Genomic DNA, 19,962 nt, shown 5'->3' with positions numbered 1-19,962 from the left:
GGTCTGTTAAGGGGCTTTGGGGTCTAATAAGGGGGTTTGGGTGTATTAACCGGGTTTTTGGGGTCTATTAAGGGGGTTTTGGATCCACTAATGGGGTGTTTGGGGTCCATTAGAGGAGTTTTGGGGGTCCATTAATGGGGTTCTGGGGTCCATTAAGGGGTTTTTGGGGTCTATTAAGGGGATTTTTGGGGTCTATTAAGGGGTTTTTGGGGTTTATTAAGGGGTTTTGGGGTGCAGGAGGGGGTTCGGGTGGTGACGGGCCGTGCGTGGCACCCCCTGCAGGAGACGGCGTTCGCCATGCTGGCCGAGGTCACCGAGAGGGCGCTCGCGCTCACCTGCTGCTCGTGGTGGGCGTGGCCTGTGCGTCAGGGGGCGGGGCATGGGAGTGGCGGGAACGAGGAGGGGGCGGGGCCCGGGAGTGGCGGGAACGAAGAGGGGGCGTGGCCTCGGGGCGGGCAGTGGGGGGAGGGGGAAAGAAGGGGTGGGAGCTGCATCTGTGGGGCTGGGACCCATATATATGGGGCTGGGGGGGACTCCGAGGGTGTGGGACTTATGGGGGGAGGGGGGAGTTGGGAGCTGCATCTGTGGGGCTGGGACCCATGTATAGGGGGTGGGAGCCACATCTATAGGGCTGGGGGGACCCAGAGGGAGTGGGGCTCGTGGAGGGGGGATTGGGACCCATACATAGGGGGTGGGAGCCACATCTATGGGGCCGGGACCCATATATATGGGGCTGGGGGGCACCCAGAGGGAGTGGGGCTCATGGGGGGGGGATTGGGAGCTCAATCTGTGGGGCTGGGACCCATATATAGGGGGTGGGAGACATATCTATGGGGCTGGGACCCATATATATGGGGCTGGGGGGGACTCCAAGAGAGTGGGGCTTATGGAGATGGGATTGGGACCTCAATCTGTGGGGCTGGGACCCATATACAGGGGGTGGAAGCTGCATCTATGGGGCTGGGACCCATGTATATGGGGCTGGGGAGGATCCAGAGGGAGTGGGGCTCATGGAGGGGGGATTGGGACCTCAATTTGTGGGGCTGGGACCCATACCTAGGGGATGGGAGCCCCATCTATGGGGCTGAGACCTATGTATATGGGGCTGGGGGGGACCCAGAGGGAGTGGGGCTTATGAGGGGGGGGATTGGGACCTCAATTTGTGGGGCTGGGACCCATATATAGGGGGTGGGAGCCACATCTATGGGGCTGGGACACATATATATGGGGCTGGGGGGGACTCCGAGGGAGTGGGGCTTATGGAGGGGGGATTGGGACCTCAATCTATGGGGCTGGGACCCATATATAGGGGGTGGGAGCCCCATCTATAGATGTGAGAGCCATATATATGGGTCTGAGAGCCATATATGTGAGCTGGGAGTCCTACATATGGGGCTGAGACCCCCATATAGAGGGTGGGAGCCCCATCTATGGGGCAGGACCCACACGTTTTGGCCCTGACCCCTTTGCAGCTAACCAGCGGCTGCAGGAGATGCTGCAGACAATGTGCAGTGCTCGGGGGGTCACGCTCTGCCCCAGGGATGAGAGGTGGGGACCCACATATTGGGGGCTGGGACCCTCATATTGGGGGCTGGGACCCACATATAAAGGTGGGACCCAAACCTCTAGGGCTGGGACCTATATATGTGGGTCAGGCCCCCCATCTGTGGGGCTGAGCCCCATAGATCTGTGTGTCCCCCCCAGGTACTGCATCGACAATGGGGCCATGATCGCTCAGGCAGGCTGGGAGATGCTGAGGGTGGGCCAGGTGACCGAGCTCGACCAATCAGGGATCACTCAGAGGTGAGGGCGGGGCCAAGCGACCCCTACCCACAGCTATGGGGCTGGGACCCACATATAGGGGGTGGGACCCACATATATGTGACTGGAACACACACATATGGGGCAGGAGGCCCATAGATGGGGGGGAGAGCCATATCTATGGGGCTGGGACCCACATATAGGGCCTGGGACCCAAATCTAAGGGGGTGGGACCCACATATATGTGACTGGAGCGCACATATATGGGGCACGAGGCCCATATATGGGGCGGAGAGCCATATTTATGGGGCTGGGACCCACATATAGGGCGTGGGAGCCAAATCTAAGGGGTTGGGACCCACATATATGGGGCTGGTAGCCACGTTTATGGGGTGGGGTGGGATGGGGACCCACATATAGGGGATAAGACCCACATGTACAGGGTGGGGACCCATATATAGGGGCTGGAACCCACATATAGGAGCTGGGACCCACATATAGGGGGTGGGACCCACATATATGTGACTGGAACACGCACATGTGGGGCAGGAGGCCCATATATGGGATTGAGACCCACATATATAGGGCTGGGAGCCACGTTTATGGGGTGGGATGGGATGGGGACCCACATATAGGGGCTAAGACCCACATATAGGGGCTGGGACCCACATACATGGAACTGAAGCACACATATATAAGCCTGGGACCCATATCTATGGGGCCGGGACCCACATACATGGGGCCAGACCCCCATCCAAGGGGCTGGGGGACACATATATGGCTCTGGGACCCCCATCTATGGGCCTGGGGCACGCATAGAGGGGCTGGGCCCCACATCTATGGGGCAGGAACCCCCATCTGTGGGGCTGGGCATTAACCTCTGACCTCTCCTCCCCAGGTACAGGACAGATGAGGTGGAGGCCACGTGGCAAGACTGAGCTGGCCCCGCCCCCTTAATAAAGTCTCCACCCCCTCCACCAAGTCTCCGCCTCTTTATACCTTATAACGAAGCGACGCCCCGCCTCCCTCCCACCTCATTTGCATCCTTCTCCTTATAAGGAAGCGACGCACCGCCCACCTCCTCCCTTGCGTTCCCCCTCCCCGCCCCTCAGCGCCTTACCTGCATGCGGCCGAGGCCACGCGGGCGAGCGGGGTTTTAGCGGCGTCGCGGAGCAGCGCCCGCGGCTCTTTTTTCACCCGGCGAGCAGAAGCAGCGCTTTGTGGCTCCGTCGGAGTTTGGGGGGTCGCACAGGACCGGCGGGGGGCGAGGGGGTTAAGGGATGTGTGTGTGTGTGGGGGGGGGGGGTGTCCGTGCTCCATAAACCCTTTTTGGCTTTATTTTTTATTTATAATCAATTCTTAGTTTTATTAATCGATTTGAGTCAGTTTGAATGAATTTTGGTCGCGTTTTGTCTCCATCCGGGGACTTTTAACCTCCGTTTCCTCCCCCCATTCCCCCCCCCCGCACCTCCCCCTTGTAAACCCTTTTCCTCTATTAACCCCCTTTTGTGTCATCCTTCTTTTCTATTTTTATGTATTTAATAGCGTTATTAGTCTTTTTTAGGTAGTTTCTGGTGGGTTTTATGTCCATCCGGGGACTTACCTTGGTTTTGTGTTTCAACCCCCCCCTCCCCGTGTCTCTTTGCGCTTTGTCTCCATAAACCCCTTTTTTTATCACTTTAGGCTATATTTTAATTCATTTATTAGGTTTATTCATCGATTGGAGTCGTTTTTCATGAGGTTCCGTCGGGATTTTCTGCATCCGGGGATTTTTTACCTCAGTTTTGACTCTTCCCCCACCCCACTGCACCTCCCCATTTGTCTCCATAACCTCCCTTTTTATACCCTTTCCTTTCTATTTTCACTGTATTTTTAATGATTTTATTGAATTTTCGTCCTTTTTAATGTGCTTCTATGGGTTTTTTACCACAATCCGGAATTTTTTTACCTCATTTTTGCCTTCCCTCCCTTCCCCCTGTGGCGCTTACCCCCTTCTGCTCCTTTTTAGGCCCATAACGCACCTTTTTCCATCTTTATTTTCTATTTTTCATTAGATTTTAGTTTTATTGATCCGTTCTCATCTTTTTAAGGCGTTTCTATCGGGTTTTGTGTCCATTTGGGATTTTTGCGTCAGTTTTAAGCCGTAGCGTGTGGCCCTTCCTCCTCTAAACCCCTTTTTTCCATCATTATGTTCTATTTTTTATTTAATATTTAGTCGTATTAATTAATTTTGACCTTTTTAAAGAATATTATGTCTATTTTTACCGCAATCCGGAGCTTTTTCACCTCAGTTTTGTCTCTCCCTCCCCCCCCATGCGGTATTTCCCATTTTTGCTCCACTAAACCCCTTTTTCATAACCTTTATTTTCAATTTGTCGACTTATTTTTGTTTGTTTAATTAATTTATATCTTTTTAAATGGATTTCTGTGGGTTTTTACCACAGGTCGGGTGGTTTGTACCTCACATTTACCTGCGCACCTCCCCCTTCTAAACCCCTTTAAACTTCGAGTTCTTTTAAACGCTTAAATAATTTTTAACATTTATTTGATGTAATTAATTTAATTTCTTATTTGTAACCTTTATTTAATGTAAATTAATTTAATTTCTTGTTTTTATGTCTCTTTTCTGCTCTTTATGCCATTTCCCCTCAGGACACAGCAGCGACGCGATGGGAAAGTGCCATTTCTCCACCTGTAAACGTTTAATTTCTGCTTTTAAACGCTTCTAAATGTTTATTTTGTACTTTTTTACCTCATGAATGTTATAATTTATGCAGTGGGGTTGTAATTTATTACGATTTTATTACAATGGGGTCGCAATCAACACCCCCCCATTTAACCCTTTAAGCGGTCAAATTATCAACCTCTTAATTCATTATCGGTTTGTTTTATGGAAAAGACGTTTGATTATTAACGTTAATAATGTTTAATCATTAAGTCGCGGACTATGTGGAGGGCGCCATGTTGGGTGGGTCTTCGTACTCCAATGACGTCACCGTTTTGAATGGGGGCGTTTCACTGGGGTCCGCCATCTTGGGTTTGTCAGCGCAGCCCATGGCAGCCGCCATGTTGGGCGATGGTGTGTCCATGGAGGCCGCCATGATGGGTGGGTCTTCGCACTCAGACAAAGCCGCCATTTTGAGTGGGGGTGTCTCCATGGAGGCCACCATCTTGGGTGGGGAGAAACACACCATGGTGGCCATCTTGGGTGGGTCCCTGACCTCCATGGTGGCCGCCATGTTGTGTGGTGGTTCCTCCATGGAGGCCGCCATGTTGGGTGGCTGTTGGCACTCCAATGAAGGCGCCATTTTGAGTGGGGGTGTCTCACTGGAGGCCGCCATGTTGGCTGGGGGTGGTATTTCTATGGTGGAGGCCATGTTGCCTGGGTCTGCATCCCCCAAGGAGGCCGTCATGTTCTGGGATGGGGTCTCCATGGGGGCAGCCATATTGGGAGGGGGTGAGCACCCCATAGCGGCCATCTTGGGTGGGTCTTCGACCTCCATGTTGGCCACCATCTTGTTTGGAGGCGCAACTACACCCCCTATGATGGCTGCCATCTTGGCTGTGGCCTCTATCCCCAGGGTGGCCGCCATCTTAGGTGGGTCTGTGTCTCCAGGGGTGGCCTCCGTCTTGCCTGGTGGTGCCTCCATGGGGGCTGCCATCTTGGCTGGGTCTTTGCTCTGCGATAAAGCCGCCATGTTGGGTGGGGCTGTGTCAATGGCAGCGGCCATGTGGGGTGGGGATGTCTCCATGGAGGCCGCCACATCGGGTGACGGTGCCTCCATGGAGGCCGCCATCTTGAGCACGTCTGCGCACACCATGGAGGCCACCATGTTGCCTGGGGCTGGGGGTAGTATCTCCATAGGGGCGGCCATCTTGGAGGGGTCTGCATCTCCCATGGAGACCGCCATCTTGTGAGGGGGCAGCTCTTCCTTCCCCATCGCGGCCATATTGGACGTAGCTCCCCCGTCCATGGTGGCGGCCATCTTGGGTGCCAGTGTACACCACGTGACAGCCAATTTGGGCGGGTCTCCACTATCGATGGAGGCCGCCATCTTGGCAAGGGGTGGTAACTCCACGGGGGCCGCCATCTTGGACGGGGCTGAGTCCCCCAGGACGGTCGCCATCTTGGCCGGGGGTCCCACCTGCATGGGGGCCGCCATCTTGATTGGAGGCTGGAGCTCCACGGTGGCCGCCATCTTGGCCGCCTCCCCATGCCATACATTGGCCACCACCTCGATTGTGGGCGGGATCTCCATGGGGGTGGCCATCTTGGATGGGCCTGAACACCCCATGGCGGCCATCTTGGGTGCATCTACACCCCGCACGATGGCCGCCATCTTGGCTGGGGGGCCCATCTCCATGGTGGCCGCCATCTTGATCGGGGCTTGGAGCTCCATGGTGGCGGCCATCTTGGCTGGGGGTCCCATCTCCATGGTGGTGGCCATCTTGGGTGGGTCTACATCCTCCATGACGGCCGCCATCTTGGTTACGTCTATACCCTCCATGACGGCCGCCATCTTGGTTACGCCTATGTCCCCACTGGCGGCCGCCATCTTGGCTGGGGTCGGTATCCCGATGGCGGCCGCCATCTTGTCCTCCTCCTCCTTCTGCCCCAAGATGGCCGCCAGCTCCCCCAGAGGCCCCGGCGCCAAGATGGCGGCCATGAAGCCGTGGGTCAGCACCGCCTCCGCCTGTTGTGGGGCAGGTCGATGGGGTCAATGTGGGGCTGGGACCACCCCCCCCTTCCCCCGCCCCACGCTTGTGGGTCGCACCTGCCGCAGGAGCTGGGGGTCTCGCAGCAGCGCCGGTGGGGGGCCTTCCTCCCCCTCGTCCTCCTCCTCCTGCTCCTCGGCCCCGCAGCCGCGGGGGGGCGGCCCCAGCGCCGCCATCGCGGCCTCGTACTCGCCGTGGGCCCCGAGGGGCACCGCGGAGCCGCCGCGGGGCATCACGGGAGTGCGCGGGGGCAGGAAGTGACGTCACGGTCATGGCAGCGACGGGGGCGGAGCTTGGGTGGGCCCGGTTATGGGGCTGTATGGGTCTCTGTGGTCTCTATGGGGTCTCTCTATGGGGCTGTATCGGTCTGTATGGGTCTTTCTGTGGGGCTCTGTGTCTCTGTGGGTCTCTATGGGACTCTGGGGGCTCTCGGGGGCTCTCTGGGTCTCTATGGGGTCTCTGTGGGGGCTCTATGGGGCTCTTTGGGGTCTGTGTGGGGCTCTCTGGGGCTCTTTGGGGACTCTGTGGGGCCTCTGTGGGTTTGTATGGGTCTCTGTGAGTCTGTATGGGTCTCTATGGGGCTCTGTGGGCTCTCTGGGTCTCTATGGGGGCTCTGTGGGGTCTCTGTGGGGTCTGTATGGGCTCTGTGGGTCTCTATAGGTCTCTATGGGGCCCTGTTGGTCTCTGTTGGTCTCTGTGGGGTCTCTGTGGGTCTCTGTGGCTCTCTATGGCTCTCTACGGTCTGTATGGGTCCCCATGGGTCTGTATGGGTCTTTCTGTGGGTCTCTATGGGGTCTCTATGAGACTCCATGGGGTCTCTATGGGATCTCTGTGGGTCTCTATGGCTCTCATTGAGGACTTGATCTTCCAAAGTGCTCTGGTTATTCAGCCCTGCAGATAGAAGAGATCCTTCAAGCCTGTGCTGTGAGCTTCAGGTTTTAGTTAGGCCATAGTGCCTGCTCATCACAAACCCATGGATCTTGGTGACAACTCATTTTAAAGTACGGTCCAGTTGCCTCAGGAGATCCAGCATCAATACCTCCACATGTTTGTATAGACCAGTGTCAGTTTGCTTAGTCACTGCACTCACACAAAACAGAAAGTCCAGCATCTGCAAGGAAAATGATTCTTATCCCCCTGAGGGTGCCCCAGCACAGTCACTATTAACAAGTGAGATTCCACCAGAGCTGGGAATAATGATGGTTGCCACCAAATAGTTCAAGACTGCCTTTGCACCTGCATCAGGACTGCCATAGAACATCCAAGGTGGGGCAGTGTCTATGATCTACCAATTGTGGACATGCAGTATCAGTTGGCTCTTTCTCACACCCTTTCCCCTGACTGGAGGGGTTGAGGATGGCCCCTACCTGGGTCCCCATACCCTTGGGGAGGGAGTATTCTATAGGGTAGATTTTGTCTAGTTAAGCCCACCAGCACTTTTGGATCACTGACTAATACTGCGCTTGAGCATTTTGGGCATCTCCCATTGCCCCAGTCCTGCCAGCCCATCTGTGCTAAGCACTTACAATCAAATGAGGGAAGCAGAGTAATGAGCACATGTTTAATAAACTTAAAATGCTCAGTCATACTAAGGCCATAAATGATAGAGTCACAGAATATCTCCCTACTGAACACAAGTGCACGTGTTCCTGCCTTTCACACTGCTACCTCCTGTGCTCTTCAAGATGCCTGCCTGAGCTTATCTGGTTTACCTTTAATGCTTATTTCTATTCAAGGTGGTTTGAATCCTACTAACCCTTAAAGCTGTCATCATGTAATTGGAGAAACCCAAGCTGGATCAAACTATTTTTCATGAAGTCATCTGTTAGAAAAATGCATGCCAGGAGGTAAATTGCTGTTTTGTTAGATTTATTCTCAATTACCTTTATGCAGATGTTGGTTTGGGGCTGCAGCTGTGGAGCTATTGCTGACTCACATCCAATGCAAGAGGGTGTATTCACTGGCAGGAGGTGTCTGCATTCAAGACATGGTGCCATCTGAAGAAAAAGCCACATCACATCATGTCATTCAGGTTATCAGGAGGTTTTCAGTATTTTCCTGCTTAGAGTCTACAGCAGCAAAGTCACTAAAAACATAGCAACTGACAGCCACAGCTGCTGGTACTGATCCTTACAGATCAAAGGCTCTTGAGAAAATCTGGAGACAACTGGAAAGAGTGACTTTAGTGACAACTAAAAATATGCCAGAATCTACTAAGTTAGTTTTCAGTAGAATTCAAATGCTGCTCTCAACTGTAGGAGTTGAAATCCTCCTAATTATGAACCTAATCTAAAGAGGTGGTGAATATTCTCAGTCATCACTTGAAACGACAACATTGCCATAGACATCTTTCTGATGATACAGGGGAAAAATGACACCACTGACTTGTTAGATCAGGTTATTATCTCTTGGGAAGAGCTTAGAGGAGACACTTACAGGCATCACTGTAAAAACTTGGTGCTCCTACATATATGCCCACACCTGCCACTGTTTAAGGTTTCAGGCATGATGGATCTTCTACAGCTCTGACATAAGCAGTAGTTACTAACTAACTGCACTAGTTAGCACTGGAACAAGATGCTTGTGCAGGTCCTGAAGATGCGGTGGTGGTTGTTGCAGGATGAAGAGGAACCTGAATTTGGCAATGTTTCCTGACACTGGAGAATAAAACACCATTTACTTTTCCATTCTTACCCTTACTAACATGTATGGCACTTGAAGGAACCTATGGTTCATTTTGCCTGTCATTTAAGAATTACATCCAGTGCTAAAGATATTGAACAAAATCACAGAATCACAGAATCCCAGACTGGTTTGGGGTGGAAGGGACCTTAAAGCTCCTCCAGTTCCAACCCCCTGTCACGGGCAGGGACACCTTCCACTAGAGCAGGTTGCTCCAAGCCCCTGTGTCCAACCTGGCCTTGAACACTGCCAGGGATGGGGCAGCCACAGCTTCTCTGGGCACCCTGTGCCAGCGCCTCAGCACCCTCACAGGGAAGAAATTCTGTCTAAGATCTAGTCCCAGTCTCCCCTCTGGCAGGTTAAAGCCATTCCCCCTTGTCCTGTCCCTGCAGGCCCTTGTCCAAAGCCCCTCTGCAGGTTTCTTGTAGCCCCTTTAGGCTCTGGGAGATGCTCTAAGATCTCCCCTTAAGGGGCCTTCTCTTCGCCAGGCTGAACCAGCCCAGCTCTCTCAGCTTCAGATGTTTATTTTCTTGGCTCTGGGTGAAGGCCAATGATCCACAGAGGACGTGGATGAGAAATTAATAAAATATACTACACTTTCGCGCACTGGTTTTTGCAGCCAAAGCAAAATGCAACAGCTTAAGAGCTTGATCTTGGAAGCAATCAAGACTGCTTCCATGTATGAAACAACTCATATGTCAGTAATATTGTTTAAATGCATAAAATTAAGTGCAAGTAGAGTTGGTTTATCAAAACATGTTGGTGAATTTTCTAAGTTCCTTAATGAAATGTGCCCTCATAAGCTCTTATTCAGACCTGATTTCATTTCTGGAAGAGTATTTGTGTCTAATTCATGGTTAGCCTTCCCTGGAAGAGGGATTCCAAGTGGCATGACCTGAGGAACTGGGACAGAGCCATCCGCCTCCTTCTCCACAGTGCTCTTTAGAGAAGAAAAACAAAAAGGCAGACGATAATTTTTCTGAACAGAAGAATGCATTGAGAGATACGGTCTTTTCATGTGATTCCTGTCTTCGTTTGTTTCCCTTAAAAGAGATAACACCAGATTCTTTAAAGTGCTATTCCTCATTGCATGATTTTCACACTGAGAAGGAGCAAGGTCCTAACAACCATCCCAATTCCAACTTACTCTCCTGTTGCAGAACTGTGAACAAAGCTCGAGATGAGCACTGTTGCTTTCATTTCACTTTGACCTTCCTTGCTCAAGTCTGGTTCCCATGTGTTCCAGGGAAACACCTTTAGCATCATACATCAATGATACGTGGTAGGAGTGAGTAACAGGGAAGTCTCTCCACCCTAATGGCACGTTGGAGCCAGCCTCTTGTTTCACTGCAGCCATCTGAATAGGTACAAGATGTCCTGCAAAGGGCTAAAGCAAGACAGCCACTGCTTAAGCTTATCTCAGCTTCTCTATGCATTAAGTATATACCTATCAAACAGGTCCTAAACATGATTCCTCATAATTTACATAGTCATTATCATGTCACACAATTCAAGAATGACAAATCCCATTTGGATACAATAACATTTTGCAGTACACAAAGATGTGCTCCGCATCTTGGGAACTGATACTCAGGACCTGGAAACATGTCTGCAATTGAAGTATTTCGTTCTGCAACCAACCCTTTAATCCTCCAGACACATCTCTTACACCAGTCATCAATGCAGACAGTACTGGTTCAGCACGGGAGGGGTTCCTTAGTCCGTGCTCTGTCTGGGGCTGTGCTGAGATAAGGCACAGCGTTGCCTGCAGGTGCCCATCTCCTTGCCTGGGTTGCCCAAAACAGTGCTTAAGGACTGTGGCAGTTCTCAGCCAAACTCTCTTGGGCTGCACACAGCGGCACGGGACACACAAGGTGGGTGGATCAGATCTTGACCTGATGCGAAGGGGCAGCGAGTACCTTTCCTCAAGGACCCGCCTGCTCTTGGCACCCCTGCACCAAAAGCACAGGACCTCGGTTCAGCCTCCTGAGAGCCCAGCCCTGGGGGGACACAATGGTCCTGCCGCCATGCCCAGCATGCCCAGCCCCTGCCCCAGCGTGGGCTCCATCCCTGCCTGCACTTACCCTGCTGGCTCAGGCCCCGCTGCCCGGCCCCTCCTGGCACAGCCCAGCCCACCTCCCCCCACTGCATCCCTGCTCTGCCCCCTGCCCACCCCGCTCCATCCCGCCCCACAGCCCTGACCCCCCCACTGCAGCCCTGCTCCCGACCCCCTGCCACCCGGCTCCATCCCAACCCACAGCCCTGCCCTTCCCGCTCGATCCCTGCCACATCCCCGCTCACCCCGCTCCATCCCGGCTCCATCCCGATCGATCCCGGCTCCATCCCGGCCTCTCCCCTCCACACCCCCCCGCTCTCCCGCTCCCACACACGCCGCGCCCCGCCCCTTCCCGCCCTGCCCTCCGTGGCGCCGGCTCTGCCGTCATCCCCCCGCGCCGGGCGGTGTCATGGCAGCGGAGCAGGCGGAGGGGAAGGTTCCTGCCAAGAAACACCAAGGGCTGGAACTCACCCGCGTTTGCCCCGGGAGCAGGGTCAGGCCCCACATGTCTGCTCCTGCCAGCGCTGCCGAGCCCTGCAGCCACTGGATGGTGCCATCAGAGCGCTGCACACCCCGCAGCACGGGCTGGGCCGTTGCTCTCGGCTCCAGCAGAGGCAGAACTGCCTTTGGAAGCTGCCAGCGACCAACAAGAGCTGAGGAGCGGCTGCAGAAGGGCTCTGCTGTGGGGCTGAAAGCCAAGGGTGGTGCAGGGGAAAGGAGAGGCTGCAGAGCCTCAGCCCTTGGGCTGCTTTCAGAGGAGGTGGTGGTGGTGCCCTTGAGCCTGGCTGTTCTGCAGCCTGCGCTGCCCTGAACGGTCTCCACTGGCCTCTGCCGTGGGCACCAGCAGAGACAGGATGTTCCTGCACAAATGTCTGCCCCTGCTTGTGGGGCTGACTCACTGATGAGAGCTCTTCTGCATCCAAATGCAGATCGTATTTTACAGTCATACAGTCACAGACTGGTTTGGGGTGAAGGGACCTCAAAGCTCACCCAGTCCCAAGCCCTGGGTGCCCAGTGGCCATGGGCCTGATGCTGCCGCCATCACAAAGCCGTGGTGGTTGCTGTGGAGACGCCCATTGTGACGGGGGCCCCCCCGGTGAGTGTGGGCTATTTAAGGAGCGAGAGCCCTGCAGGAACCAGTGCAGAGGAGACCCCTCCCTGGGGAGGCTGCATCTCCCCTGGCTGCCCTGCGCATCCAGGTACGTGTTCTTTGACTTTTCAATCCTACTTTAGTGTTCGCTTGAAACACGTTGTGGGTGCGTGCTCTAAAGGGAGGAGAAGCTGTCAGGAGATGTGCTGGTGCCATCCCAGCTGGAGGAGCAGGGGAGAGGTGAGGAGGAGGCCCTGGGCTTGTTCATGTGCTTGGAGCTCAGCTCTGGCTGCAGAGGTGCTGGGGGCGAAGCAGGAGCCTTGTGTGTGCAGGAGCTGCTGGTGTGAGAGGTGCTGAGAAGGTGTGAGGGCAGGAGCAGCCCCTGGGCAGTGCAGCTGCTGGTGCTGTCCCTGGGAGCTCAGCACAAGGGGACCTGCCTGGCTCCGGCAATGCGTGCAGAAGCCCACCGGGCATTGCGGAAGGCAGGAGGGGTCCCGGTGGGCTCTGGTAAAGGCCAGGCCAGCGCCGGGCATTGCGGAAGGCTCCAGTGCTCTGCTGGGCTCTGGCAATGCATTCTGGAAGGTGACAAAGGCCCTGGCAGGCGCAGGCACAGCCCAGAAGCCCACCGGGCATTGCGGAAGGTGGGAAGGAGCTGGTGGGCTCTGGCCACCCCTGCGCAATCCTGACTGCGGCAATGCCCGCGGGATCCCCTGTGCTCCCACAGCAACAGTGCCAGGACAGGAGCTGTTGCTGGGCCTCCCCTGCCCTTGGCAAGCACTGCCCCAGCCCCAGCAACACTCGGGAGCTGCGCTTCCTCAGCCAAATAATGCTGCTTCCAGCTCCGTGCCCATCCAAAGAGCCGAGCTCCAAGAGTGCAAACGTCCAGCCCCTGCTGCCACAGCAAAGGGGCCAGGACAGGGTCAGTGTTTAAAGCCAGCCGGGAACTCAGCACCAGCAGCCGCTCGCTCAGCACCCGGGTGGGATGGGGAGGAGGATGGGAACAATGTAAAACCCATGGGTGGAGATGAGAACAGGTCAGGACCTGAAATCAAGCACAATATTGTAATAGTAATAATAATACCACCACCAATAATAATAATAGTAATAAAAATGGTAATAATTAATAATAATAATGGGTCCCCCCAGATTTCCAGTTCCCCCCCTCCCCAATGATCTGTGGGGTGGTTTCTTGTGGCGGTAGCCCTTCTTTGAGGGCTCTTGTGGCCCCCAAAATTACTCTGACCCCCCCCTCCGAATTTTGGGACCCCCACCACCAACTCCCAAATTCCACCCAAATTCCCCCAAGTAAGAGACTCAGGGTGCCCTGGGACAGATGTACCCTTATTTCTGGGACATGGAGGGATGCCCAAATCCCTGCATCCCCCTGGGGAGTTTTGGGGAGATTCCTGAACCCCAGAATCCCCCCTCAACCTCCAAATCCCCTCTTAACCCCCAAGTTCTCTTCTTCCAACACATCTCCACCCTGGGGATCATGGGGCACCAAGGAGAGACTCGGGGTGCCCTGGGATGGATGTATGCCACTATTTTGTGGAACATGTGGGGGGTCTCCCAAATTACTGTGCCTCCTATGGGGAATTTTGGAGACCCCCATGAGTCCTTCTCTTTCTCTTCTCCATCAGCTGTATTTCCTAGATCTCCATTGACTTTAATGGCAGTTGTCCCATGGCCTTCCTGACATTGCCTAACCACATTCAGGGCACCTACTCAATGGCTAAATACAGGCCTCTGCTGCCCCGATTGCAGAGCCCATCCCAGATTTTCTCTGGCCTTGAAGAGAGAAGCATTCCCTCTTTTGGCTCCTTCACATTGCCATCTGCCATCTCTTCCAGCATGTCTCTGGTCTCAAGCAGAGCATTTCCCTACATGGGGCTTAGGCACTTGGAACCGGGTTTGTGACTTGCCTGTGACAAGTCTGAGCTTGTCCCTGGTGCCAGAGCTGAGGTGCTGCGGCCCAGACGTGCATCAGTGCCCTCAGACAGGAGGAGATGAAGTCTGATGTGCCACTCCAGATTTCTTACTTGGATGGAATAAATGGTGAGGGGTGGTTGGAGCACTCACAGTGGTGCTGCCATGGGGCATACGGGATGATGGGGATGCCCTCCATCAGAAGGAGCTTGTCATATGTATGGTGCTCCTCTATGCACGTGCACCAGGTTGGGTGAGCCCTTGTGAGTGAGGGTCAAAGGAGAGGCCACTTAGCGTGGCATGCTGGTGGGAGACAAAGCACCTGCAAACCAGGGTAAGAAGGTGGACTAAGCCTCATTCTAGCAACCCAATGAGGTCTCCAGATCCATGAGCCCAGGTCTCACTGGGGACTTCAATGACCCTGACAATCTCTGGAAGGGGAGCACAGCAGCATGCAAGACTGTCCAGCAGGTGCTGGGGTCTCCTGCTACAACTACTTTGCACAGGTACAAGGTAGGCCAACAAAGGAGATGCTCACCTGAATCCAGTCCTTGCAGAGGGCTGATCAGGGATGAGAAAACCACTGTGAGCCTGTGCTGTAGTGACCATGAAATAGTGGGTCTCAGCTCCCAAAGGGTGTGAGGCCACTCTCCATCATCTTTAAAACATCACGGAGAGTGGGGGAACTCCCTGAGAAGTGGCAACACCCAGATGCTGCCCACGCTTCATGTAAAAGGCCCAAAGGATGAACAGGGGAACTAAAGGCAGTCTCCAGAGTGCATGCACTTGGATTCTCCCCTCAGTGCCTGGGAAGATCATGGAGCAGGTATTCCTGGAAACTCTGTTAAGCACATGTACAATAAGGGGGTGACTGGTGACAGCCAGCATGGCTTCACTAAGAGCAAATCCTGCCTGACAAATTTGGTGGCCTTCTATGATGGGGCCATAGCAATGGTGGATAAGGGAAGAGCGACTGACATTGTCTACCTGGACTTGTGCATGGCATTTGCATTGTCTACCTGTCCTGCATGACATCTTAGTCTCTAAATTGGAAAGGCATGGATTTGACAGATGCACTTGATGCATAAAGAATGGACTGAATGGTCTCACTCAGAGAGCTGTGGTCAATGGCTGGATGTCCAAGTGGAGTCTGGTGACGAGTGGTGTCCCTCAGGGTTTGGTATTGGGACCGGCATTGTTCAACATCTTTACTGGCAATATGGACAGTGGGATCATAGAGTCATGGAATTGTGAGGGTTGGGAAGGACCTTAAGAATATCTAGTCCCAGGGGGCCAATGAGGGAACTGTGGGGCTTGGGAAGGTGAGGAGCAAGGTTGTCCATACGGTGTGGGACCTCAAGGGACTGCTTCTCCTGCCTCTGCAGATGACTTCAAGAGACCCTCTGGGCCAATATCCATTGCAGAATGCTGCTGTCACATCTTCTGTAAACTGAAAATTGATGGATAATACCCTTGAAAGGAAGTCTCTCCCTTAGGAAACCTTCTCTGAAACCTTCATCATTAAGAGTCCAGATGAAACCTCTGCAGTGAGTTGTGCAAGTCTTAAGGAAAATACCAGGCAGAGACATGGCTCCTCAGGGCTTTCTTTTTTTGAATGAGCCCCAGGGCCTTTGTGGTGCTGAGTCCATGCACATCAGATCCCAAGAGGAGTCTCAAGAGGCCTCTCAAGAAGTCAAACTCAGAAGCAATTCCCAAGTACTTTGAAGCATCACTGGGCCCCGCTGAGGCCATTCCTGACAAAGCCTCCCCATGCACTCCTTAGAGCAGGGCACTGGAGGCCATGATCACGGGCAGGCAAAGGCAAAGTGCAGCACCTCTGATGCTGAGAACACCCCCTGGTTTGTTTGGTGAAGGAGGATGGCCAAGCCCTGACCCCCAGCCCCTGGCTCAGGCTCTTCCTGGGGATGTGGGGAGTGTGATGCCAAGTGAAGGACAATGGGATGACACCTTCTGACCTCCCCAGGGTGGTGCAAGGACACAATGGTGCCCTATGGCCTTGATGATGAAGTGTCTTCTCTTAGGCCTTTGTGGCAGGGACATCAGCCATAGCCAAGGGGACAAAGACCTGGGTTCTGTCAGGGACATTCAGCCTTGCCAGTGCCCTTGGCCATCTGCACCACAGCCTGTCCTGCACTGCCCCACGCCTGTGCCTGTTTCCCTGCAGGCTGCAGGCACCCAGTGCACTTCCCCACCTTCTTCTCACCCCAGTAGGTCCCTTCCTCTACTGGTGTCTCTCCATCCTCACCAGATGTTCTGTGAAACACAAAACCATGGGCTGATCCTGACTCCCTTGGAGTGATGTTTTCACCACAGCACTACCCTCAGAGTGACATTTCTTTACCTTCAGCTCCACTCTGGGCCTCCAAAGCTGCAGTTTCTGGTGGTTTTCCATTCTCGTGCTATTTCCCAATACAAAACATGTGCAGTCATCTCAGAAAGAAATTTTCCATTCTGTCTTGAGCTCCTAAGGCCAGGTCTCTCAGCCTCTCCACACACGACCCCAAGCCCTATCTGGGAAGATTCCTCCAGAACAGGAGCCCCACACTGGGACACACCATCCCAGATGTGGCCACACCAGTGCTGAGTCCAGATGGACAATCCCTGCCCTTGTCTGGGTGGCCACGCTCCTTCCCGTGCAGCCCAATGTGCTCATGGCCACATTCCAGTTTAGCACCACAGGCTGCTGGGGCATCCCTCGAGGTGCCCAAACCCTTCTCCTTGAGGCTGCTCCTCAAGCAGCCGTGTCCTTGATGTTCGGGTGTTGTGGTTTAACGTGGTAGACAGCTCAGTCCCACACAGCCGCTCGCTCACTCATGGTGACACAGGGTGTGGAATAGCTGATAGTTGATGAAAAGTCTTTCGGCTGATGAGGACGTGCTCATCCTTTTAAGCATGTGTGAAATGTCTCAGGCTCTCGGGCAGCGCTCCTCTGTCTGACCATACGCACCCAGTGCTATGTCCAGAGGCCCCCGTGTCTCTGGAGGCCACCCCTGGGGCTGGTGGCTCTCACACAGGAGCTGCTGCAGAGCAGAGCCCCTCGGGAGCTGCAGCTGGAGCCTGGGCAGAGGACCCCAGGGCACCTCCACTGGCACCACGCACCCATGTCCCTGTAACTGCATCCCACCCAGCTTCTGAGCACTTGCCTTTGCAAACAAAGGCAGCACACAAAATCCCCCAGAGATCCCACCAGATCTGTGTTCTCTGTCTTTGTGCAGATTCTGAAGGGACCTGAGGGACCGCGCAGGGTGTGAGCAGGAATGCAGGGACCAGTCATGACACCACGTTGTGGTTTGACCCAGCGTAACTCAGCACCACGCAGCTGAAGTGCAGGTGCTGATGGTGTCAGGGGTGCCTGAGCAGTTGATGGGGCAGGAGCAGCCCCTGGCTTGTGCATCTGCTGGTGCTGTCACTGGTAGCTCAGGAGCTGGTTGGAAATGCATGGCTGGCTGGTGCAGGGGCTCACGATGCCACTGTTTGCTGTGCAGCTATAGGGCAGGAGCAGGACCTTGGCTTGTACCGGTGCTGGTGACATCCCAGCTGGAGGAGCAGGGGATAAGTGAGGAGGAGGCTCACATGAACTGGGCTTGTTCATGTGCTTGGAGCTCAGCTCTGCCTGCAGAGGTGCTGGGGGCAAAGCAGGAGCCTTGTGTGTGCAGCAGCTGCTGGTGTCAGAGGTGCCTGAGCAGTTGATGGGGCAGGAGCAGCCCCTGCCTTATGCAGGTGTTACTGATGCCATGGGTGGCTGCGCAGGTGACAGGCCAGGAGCAGGCACCTGGATTGTGCTGATGCTTGTGGTGTCACTGGGGGCTCATTAACTGTTAGAGCAACAGCGTTGTTGTGGTTAAAATGCAGGTTTAAAGACTGAGCCCAGCAGTAGGGTGGATGTTGCCCTATGGTGAAACTCACCGTAAACCTTGCGCAGGAGCCAGAGCTGGAACTGGCCATCGAGAGAGTCTTGGGGGTGACAACTGCCCTGGGACACCTTCTTGGTCTGCTCCTGCCACCAAGAGCACAGACCAGCCTCCTCTGTTCTGCACTTGCATGTCTGTGACCCCTTCCACAAGCCCTGGCTCTGCACCACAATGCCCTGGTGTGAGCCCTCACCCTGCGTGGTCATGCAGCACAACATAGACACTGATGTTGTTCTCTCCCAGGTACTTCCCAGAACCAGACCAGCTCCCTCCAAGCTCTCCCACCTCCCATGCCAACTCTGCAGCGCCAATGCCCTCTTCCTAGCAAAACAGCCCCCGGCCTTTGGGCTCCTCAACTGCTCTTCCTGCTCCAGGCACACAGCAGCCATCCCAGAGCTGGAACAGCCAGAAAGCTGATTTCATTCCCCTTCAGCCCTGCTATGTGAGGACATATCACAGAGAAGAAGTTGCTGCAGGGTAATTTATTTTGCTTAAACACAATGAGAGACGCCCATTGATACAAAGTCTGTGGGGAGGATGGGAAGATACTGAAGTAGAAAGGGATGAAAACTGACATTTCTATGAAGACAAGAACATCATAAATTGAAACAGGAAATGTAAAGCAGGAAAACAAATGTAAATCAGGAAAGACAGACTTGGCCTGTCATGACCTACACTGGGAGCCCTTTGCAGAGGAAAGCAGGCAGTGTACAACTGATGAAACACAGCCAATCACCAGCTTCCTCACAGCATCCTTGAGCTCCTGGTTCCTCAGGCTGTAGATGAGGGGGTTCACTGCTGGAGGCACCACCGAGTACAGCACTGACACCACCAGATCCAGGGATGGGGAGGAGATGGAGGGGGGCTTCAGGTAGGCAAATGTGCCAGTGCTGATGAACACGGAGACCACGGCCAGGTGAGGGAGGCACGTGGAAAAGGCTTTGTGGCGTCCCTGCTCAGAGGGGATCCTCAGCACAGCCCTGAAGATCTGCACATAGGAACCCACAATGAAAACAAAACACACAAAACCAATCAGGGCACTAACCACAAGAAGGCCAACTTCTCTGAGGGAGGCGTCTGAGCAGCAGAGCTTGAGGATCTGGGGGATTTCACAGAAGAACTGCTCCACAGCATTGCCTCGGCAGAGGGGTAGTGAAAATGTATTGGCTGTGTGCAGCAGAGCATTGAGAAACCCACTGCCCCAGGCAGCTGCTGCCATGTGGGCACAAGCTCTGCTGCCCAGGAGGGTCCCGTAGTGCAGGGGCTTGCAGATGGCCATGTAGCGGTCGTAGGACATGATGGTGAGGAGATAAAACTCTGCTGAAAATAAGAAGAGAATGAAAAAGACCTGCGCAGCACAACCTGTGTAGGAGATGGCCCTGGTGTCCCAGAGGGAATTGGCCATGGATTTGGGGACAGTGGTGGAGATGCAGCCCAGGTCCAGGAGGGAGAGGTTGAGCAGGAAGAAGTACATGGGGGTGTGGAGGTGCTGGTCGCAGGCTGTGCTGGTGATGATGAGGCCGTTGCCCAGGAGCGCAGCCAGGGAGATGCCCAGGAAGAGCCAGAAGTGCCAGAGCTGCAGCTCCCACGTGTCTGCGAATGGCAGGAGGAGGAAGTGGGTGATGGAGCTGCCGTTGGACATCTGCTGCCTCTGGGCTTGGGGCCTGTTCAAACAAGGAAAGGACAGGGAACAATTACTGCAGGCTCCTCTGAGCAAAGCCGCTCCATTTCTCATAGAATTCCCTCCAACTGAAATGCATTTCCTTTCTCTGGTTTGTGCTGGCTGAGTGTGCTGTGAG

The 19,962-nt window shown here is 54.3% G+C and overlaps 1 protein-coding gene and 2 long non-coding RNA genes across 3 annotated transcripts; 1 reads left to right on the top strand and 2 right to left on the bottom strand.

The window, feature by feature from the left end:
- The first annotated feature begins 350 nt into the window (after positions 1 to 350).
- Positions 351 to 2,030, top strand: LOC115602845. Its single transcript, XR_003989722.1, has 3 exons — positions 351 to 360; positions 1,473 to 1,548; positions 1,705 to 2,030. It is a non-coding gene; the product is annotated as an uncharacterized LOC115602845 (long non-coding RNA).
- A 6,241-nt stretch (positions 2,031 to 8,271) lies between these two features.
- Positions 8,272 to 10,492, bottom strand: LOC115602844. Its single transcript, XR_003989721.1, has 3 exons — positions 10,307 to 10,492; positions 9,976 to 10,099; positions 8,272 to 8,474 (listed from the first exon to the last, which is right to left on the bottom strand). It is a non-coding gene; the product is annotated as an uncharacterized LOC115602844 (long non-coding RNA).
- An 8,335-nt stretch (positions 10,493 to 18,827) lies between these two features.
- On the bottom strand, positions 18,828 to 19,495 carry LOC115602829 (olfactory receptor 14J1-like). Its single transcript, XM_030474257.1, has one exon. It carries the CDS (start codon positions 19,458 to 19,460, stop codon positions 18,828 to 18,830), a length of 633 nt encoding a protein of 210 aa, XP_030330117.1. The 5' UTR covers positions 19,461 to 19,495.
- Between the last annotated feature and the right edge of the window lie 467 nt (positions 19,496 to 19,962).

Source organism: Strigops habroptila, unplaced genomic scaffold (genome assembly GCF_004027225.2).
Source record: "Strigops habroptila isolate Jane unplaced genomic scaffold, bStrHab1.2.pri NW_022045577.1_ctg1, whole genome shotgun sequence".
Lineage (NCBI taxonomy): Eukaryota > Metazoa > Chordata > Aves > Psittaciformes > Psittacidae > Strigops > Strigops habroptila.
The sequence above is the reverse complement of the archived record's forward strand: the minus strand, read 5'-3'. Positions and strand labels throughout refer to the sequence as shown.